The sequence below is a fragment of the Populus euphratica genome, unplaced genomic scaffold, assembly GCF_000495115.2.
Source record: "Populus euphratica unplaced genomic scaffold, PopEup_1.0 scaffold424.1, whole genome shotgun sequence".
Classification (NCBI taxonomy): Eukaryota; Viridiplantae; Streptophyta; class Magnoliopsida; order Malpighiales; family Salicaceae; genus Populus; species Populus euphratica.
Genome location: NW_011500311.1, coordinates 181212 through 188558, shown reverse-complemented (window position 1 = coordinate 188558; position 7347 = coordinate 181212). Strand labels below are relative to the sequence as shown.

Here is a 7347-nt window from a genome sequence, read left to right as displayed (position 1 = left end):
AATTTAATATAATATTTTTTATATAAATTTTAAATAATCATAACCATGTCTAACAAGATTTCTAAGATTCTTAATTTTTTAAAAAACCAATTTATTATTTTTATGGGCTTTTGTATTTCTAGAAACAACCACTTTGTAAATTTGAAAATTTGGTACCCTAGTTCTGTTAAAACTAAACGAAAACTCATTTTCGTGGTCGATTCCTCTTAAGTCGAGAAGCAAAAATATTGGAAATAATATAAGTTACTAAAATCATCCCACCACGAAAACTTGAAATATGCGAAACATGTGTTTCTCCGAAGCTAAATACTATGTGAAATTACTACATCGAACACCACAATTTTATGTGACTTTAGTGTCCGAGAATCAACCTTAGAGAAACTTTTATAATTTTGTGTACCAGAGATGCTTCCTCTCTTCTCTGCTGTGTGAAATCCAAAGAAAAAAAAAGAAAAAAACAATTTTTTTTTTAATCTTTTCTCCCCCGTGTTGCTCTCCCTATCTCTCTGGGCTGACAGAGCTAGAGAAAGAACCAATTTTGTTTCTTATACATGTTTGTGTCGGCTCGTTGAAAGGAAATAAGAACCCTTATTTTCACACCACGCGCACAAGAACAAACTCCCATTTTTCTCCTTCAAATCCAGTTCTCATTTTGCTTCTGTCCTTTTCTTTGCTGGCTAATCATCCAACAGCTCCAAAACGATGTTTTCCTAAATTTTGATTTTTTAAAAAAATTATTTTTTTATACTTTTAAATTGCTTTAATATATTAATATTAAAAATAATAAAAATATGACCTTTCTCTCAAATACCCTGTAAAGTACACGGGCTGCATCCAGTAAAAAAAAAAAAACACCTCGCCTCTCGCAGCTTGCGTGAGGAAGATGATGACGGTCCCATCAGCACGAAAGGAGGGAAAGAAAGAAAGCGACTGAGGGAGTCCCACGTGCCAGGGGTAATGTCGGCTAGGATCAAAATGCCGGTGCCAGTATCAAACACGTGTAAGCCTGATATTCCCGTATCTCTTTTCTATTTTTAATCAATTAAAACAAAACAAACAGTGAAGTTTGAATGTTTGACCAGAAAGAAACCAAAAGCACACAGACTCTCTCTCTCTGAAGTCTGACCTCGTGCCTGACTGACCCTTCTCTCATTTTTTCTTTATTTCTTTCTATATATTATTTTGTAGTCTTCGCTGACTTATCCTTAATTTTCTTACTCGACAAATTTAGAGTTGTTTAATAGAGTATAATGATTACTTTTGAATATGTGTTTCTTTTTTATTTTAATATATATTTAAAAAATATTTTTTTATTTTTTAAAATTTATTTTTAATATCAATATACTAAAATAAAACAATTAAAAAACATAAAAAATTAATATTTTAAAAAACCCGGTTAAAGGACCACATTGGCTCTCTCCCTTACGTACAATTTCTTTCTCATCCACATTTTTTAATTACTAGTATTTATATATAATGGTGTTTTTATATAGTTAATTCAAAGCCGGGATGTATATTATATGGTTTGAGTGGATCATATTAATGGATCTGACTTTTAGAAATAATATAAAGTCATGGGATTCTTGTAACTTTCAAGTTAGAAAATTAGCATCCTGATTAATTATTATTTTAGATGCTAATTTCACAGTATTTAATACGAGTTTTGTCTGAGTTAAATATAATACAAGTGATTTTTTTAGTACATAAATTCTGTATATATTCTCATTTAAATAAAAAACTAAATGGGTTTATTTTATATTCTAGATCATATATATCAAGAGCTATTTATTACTGTTAATTAAATACCTTCTATTTAATTTTCAAAACATTTAACTCTACTTATTCTCAACAACATATATATATATATATAAAAAAAAGTAAATCTGTACAAACTAAAATAATCATTGGGTTAATCCATGAAGTTTTGCTGGCTAAGATATGGATGCTCTTTCGTGGCTCTAATGTTCGAATGAAGAATTAAATTCATGGATCATAAATGATTTGTCTAGAAAGATGAACTTAATTCTAATTTACTATATTATAAGACTCATTGAATAATATTTCGTTATTATATAGTTCAAGAAATATCTTGTTGTTGGTAGGTGACAGATTTGCGTTTTCTAAAAAGAATAAGAGTATTTAAACATAGAGTTGAGTCTTAGTTGATTGCATTTTTTATGTATACAATTAAAGCTGCTTCACATTAATTAATTAATTAATCATAGAAATTAAGAGATTACAGAATAATCTCTTATAATAAATAGAGATATGCATAGTGAATCTTGCGTTGCACACATTGACTACTTGTGCTATATATCCAAGAGGATGATATTACACTAGATTTTTATTTTCTGAAGAAGAAATCGTTATGAGAAGGGTTCTTGCTTCTAGATGCACTGATAAAAAAAAAATTGAGATTATTTTCTTAATTAATATACAGCTTAATTATTTAATCAATAAATAACCCTTTCCATTAATTACTTAGCCATCTTGCACCAATAATATTATCCGGTGTATGGAGTAGTTAAATGATTAGAAATTTAATATTATTGTTGAGAAAACTTTGAAGACCTGGGAAATATATTTATTTATTTATTTATTTTTTCTTATAACTGAAAACGAAAAGATTATAATAGTTAGAAACGTAATCATGGAGGCAGGCCGGGAATAAGGTGTAAATTGACAGAAGAGGGCGGGACGGTTGCGGAAAATGTCTCCATATGAGAGGGCACTTTTGCCCTTGTGATCGGAGGTACTTTTGTCAACCTTTCTTTATAAAAAGCCATTGGCAAGTCTCCTTCAAACTCGCAGGCTCTTTGTACAAGTAAATGAAAATAAGCCAAAAGTCTTAACGCACAACCAAGACCTAAAAACCGAACCCCCCATCTCCCCCTCTCCTCCTCCTCCTCCTCCTCCTCCTCCTCCTTATCTATGTCTAATGAGCGCAGAGACTTTTACTATCACACTCCATTCCAAGAGGATCATCTTGATGTCAAGCCTCCTTCCATTCTTGGTTCATCAACTTATAACAGGAGTCCCGGCCAAGGGCTTGATCCATCGTCGTACATGAGCTTGACGGAGTGCTTGCATGGGTCCGTGGACTACAATTCACTTGCGAAAGCCTTTGGCCTGTCACCTTCTTCATCTGAAGTGTTCTCTTCCATAGAAGAAAACTCAAAGCCAGTGGAAGCTAGAGATTTAGATGGTGGGAATAGTACTGATCAAGTTCCAGCCACCCCTAATTCTTCAGTCTCTTTCTCCTCGAGCGAGGCTGGTTGTGATGAAGACTCAGGGAAGACCAAGAAAGAGACACAAACGGAAAAGCCAGAGGATGGAGGAGAAAACTCTGACAAGAAAGAGTAAGTTTCTGTTCATGTAATCCTCAATATCATATATATATATATGAATTGATCTGTGCTACTTGCGTAATTCTGACAATATTCTTGAATTAAAAAATCATATATATATGAATTGATCTATGCTACTTTCGTAATTCTGACAATATTCTTGAATTAAACATGGTGTAATTCATTTATATATGTGAGCAGCAAGGCAAAGAAGAAAGCAGAGAAAAGGCAAAAAGAGCCACGATTTGCCTTCATGACCAAGAGCGAGGTCGATCATCTAGAAGATGGATATAGATGGAGAAAGTATGGACAGAAGGCTGTCAAGAATAGTCCATATCCAAGGTATGCATGCCCTAGCTACTCTCTTGCACAGAAAATCAAGAAGCACTGGTTTTTATCAGACACCAACATATAGACACTATGTATTTTGCATGCGTTGACAAAACGTTTTTGCTCTTATTGATGATTGCCGAAATTAAGGTCAAAGAAAAATAAAGGGTACAACATCATCAATCCTTTCATCGCTTCCACTATTTTTCTTTTTCCAGCTTCAATTTCTTAAAAATAAATTAGGAGTATTAATTAGCGACAGAAGGGTAAATCTTGAAGGTAATTCATGATAAGATGAACAGAACAGTAAATATTAATTATTTACATTTTTACCAGGAGCTATTACCGGTGCACTACTCAGAAATGCACTGTGAAAAAACGTGTGGAGAGGTCATTCCAGGATCCATCAATCGTGATTACAACATACGAGGGCCAACACAACCATCCAATTCCAACAACACTTAGAGGAAGTGCTTCGGCTATGTTTTCACATTCAATGCTGGCACCTGCGCCCATGGCGAGTGGGCCGAGCTTCCCTCATCATCAAGGGTATAACTTTGTTCAAATCCCAGCTGCTATGAACAACCAGAACATGGGGGCTTATCCACAAAACGTTAATCAGCACGTGCACCAGCAGTACCAAGTTCCAGACTATGGACTTTTGCAAGACATTGTCCCTTCGATTTTCCTTGGACACGAGCCATGAGAAGGGTCTCTCTCAGTGTACATATGCTTTTAATAATTTTACCTTCCTGACTTGTTAGGTAATACTTCTTTTCTTCTTTATATCTTAATTCTGAAGTGGACATGCTTCCCTTGGATTAAAGGTGAATTTTGCTACAATATTGGGAAATGCTTTCATAATCCAGGAAGGTCGTGAGTCTAAAGCTAGGTCGGTACGTAGCAGTGGTTTTTCAAAAACCCGGCGGTAGGAGGATTGCAAGTTTATTATACTCCAAATGTAGTCCATTATTGCTCCCTTTTTCTCCTTTTATTATTGTATGGAGGTGTAATTTTTTTCATTTGAGAATGAAACAATTTCTTCTTCTTCTTCTTCTTCTTCTATTATATATCAATTCTATTTTAATGCATAAATCATGTTGATGTATTGATGGGATGTCGTTTTCTAGAGAGTTAATTATAATTCAACATAAATCATGCTAGTGTTAATGTGAATGTATTGATGGGATACATATTGCCGCAATTTTCTATCCAGCGGCACTGCTTTTTGTTAGATATTAGGTGAAGGGAAAATTGTGTTTAAAGTAAAGTTTGTGCATGTTTAAAACAAGAATTGTGTAGGTTTAAATAAACAATTTATTTGAGAAAAAAAAATAAACTATCAAAATGGTTTGACATGTTATAAATACAAGTATATATATATATATATATATATATATATATATATTCAATTGGGGAACAATAATCTTAAAATATTTTAGGTATCTTTTATGTTTATATATGTGTATCATCTAGTTATATATTTGTATTTATAACATGTCAAACCATTTGCCACCTTAATTGTCTATATATCATTCTAGCATGGGTCTACACTTACCATATATGCTTTGTTTCCAAGACATTTTATTGTGACTAAGTTGTAACTATTAGATAGTTATAACATATAAAGGCATGAATATAATGACATGAAAGAAACAAGTAGCTGAGTAATTTTTATCAGTTATTAATGGGATGGAATGTTATTTTTTCTCTTTTATGGTGTTTATTTTTTTTCTGTCGATAAATATTTAGTAGTTACAACTGTTATTTAGTTTACCTGACAGTTCTTATCAACTTCTTGTCGAGAGTAAAAAAAAACCATGTTTTCAAGAATAAAGATGACAATCCTTTTCAATATTTTTGTTACAATGGAACTATTAAAGGTCCTTTCATCCATTTTATTAGTACTTAGCTAATATTCATAGCTTATAATGAAATGTCTAATATTATGGTACAAAAGCTTTCTATTTGTTGTTTTCTCAACTAAACAATAGTCAACAAAGTCAATTTTTTTTAATAGATATATCTTGTACTTTCTTATCATAATCGATTTGAATAATTAAAGTTAATATAGAAAGCACCTTTATTAATTAATTGTTATCCCATATTAGAATAATGAACTTGATCTCTTCAAATTGATCTTTTTGCATCATAAATTACTTTTGGTGCGACTTTAATTTATCATTCTTTATTTTTCATTCTCCCTTCACATGGTAAATTATTATCAAGGAATCATTATGTATATCAAGCTTTTTAACATTCCTTTCCAATACAGTCTTGATCCTATAAATGTATGGTTCATATTCTACTATATTACTAATACATTAAAATTGTAATCCAATCACATTTATATACTTCTTTTTTATTGATGAAATGAGTACTAACATATATACCATTACTAGATACTTTTATTATCCTATCAAAGCACAAAGCACACATCTTCACCTATCTTTTCTTTATTTTCAATTATTATAATGTCTTTATTAGGGAATTTAAACAATAAGGGCTCCTAATCATCAATTACATTGTTTGCCAAATGATTTGGTATGATGCTACCTTTCAATAACTTTCTAGTTATATAAAAAAATGGCATATTTTGTAGCATAAGTCGTGCAATTTTGTTATACAAATAAGATCTAAAAAATGTACTTGATTGGATCAATTTTGAATATCAACCAAGTTGTATAATCAAGTGTGTACTAATTGAGTCTTCGTGCACTCCATATCAGACCATAACAAATCCTTTCTATAAAGGTATACCAAGATTCACAATTATTAAAATTCTTGATTTCCTTCTATAATTATCCCACTAACCTATACCATAACTTATAACATGTTTTGTCATGGTCAAACACATGATTAATGGTCTTCTTGATAGTGGTAGAATTAAGTGTTGGAAGATCATATAAATATTACTTTATTTTATTAAAAACTCTTCAATAATCTTCATTTTATAATCTCACCATAAACTCCAATAATTTCATTTCTTAAGATCAAATTTTCACTTTAATTGATTCAATTTGAGGTTGTATACTTCCTCTACCTCTTAAAAAGCTTTCTTAGTATTTAGACGTGATTTTTGTTCTTGTTTGACTTGGCAATCATGTTATCCTCATATACTTTAATTTTTTTATGCATTATTTCATGAAATAGAGTCATCATTACTGACTAATATGTTTCCCTATATATTTTTAGTTTAAAAGGCATGCCTTTGTAACAAAAAGTTCACTAAGATATGACGAAAATGATTTTTTTTTCGTCTTCCTCCACCATCTTGATATGATCATAAATGGAATTTTTAGTAGCATTATCCATAAGTATGTCAATATGAAGTAAAAAGAAATAATCATTTGGGCTTGCTCTATTTATATCTCTGAAATTCACAAATTCTAACTTCTTATCTTTTCTTGGAACTATCATGATATTTGATACCTACTAAGGGTATTTAACCTCTTCTAGCAATTTGGCTCTCGATTTCTTTCACACTTTTTTCTTATCACTTTGATTAGAATATTCGACCTTATTCTTCTTAATTTCTACTTCATGGGTTTATGTTGGGACTAACAGTAGCCTGTATATAACGATATCAATGTCTAGCTCTAATATATTATTATAGGACTATGCAAATATATTTGCATATTCTTTTAGCATGGAAATCAAGTTTCTTCTT

At 31.2% G+C, this 7347-nt stretch overlaps 1 protein-coding gene across 1 annotated transcript; it reads left to right on the top strand.

The window, feature by feature from the left end:
* Nucleotides 1-2697: 2697 nt before the first annotated feature.
* LOC105113502 (probable WRKY transcription factor 28) lies at nt 2698-4729 on the top strand. Its single transcript, XM_011009700.1, has 3 exons — nt 2698-3359; nt 3549-3689; nt 4014-4729. The coding sequence occupies exons 1-3, from the start codon at nt 2932-2934 to the stop codon at nt 4381-4383; spliced, it is 939 nt and encodes a 312-aa protein (XP_011008002.1). The 5' UTR covers nt 2698-2931; the 3' UTR covers nt 4384-4729.
* The last annotated feature ends 2618 nt before the right edge of the window (nt 4730-7347 follow it).

Bases quoted from the DNA above. Each gene is read 5' to 3' on its own strand.
- LOC105113502 (XM_011009700.1), top strand. From the start codon at position 2,932: ATGTCTAATGAGCGCAGAGACTTTTACTATCACACTCCATTCCAAGAG. The intron at 3,360-3,548 runs GTAAGTTTCTGT...ATATGTGAGCAG, and splicing joins GAAAACTCTGACAAGAAAGA to CAAGGCAAAGAAGAAAGCAG. The intron at 3,690-4,013 runs GTATGCATGCCC...CATTTTTACCAG, and splicing joins AAGAATAGTCCATATCCAAG to GAGCTATTACCGGTGCACTA.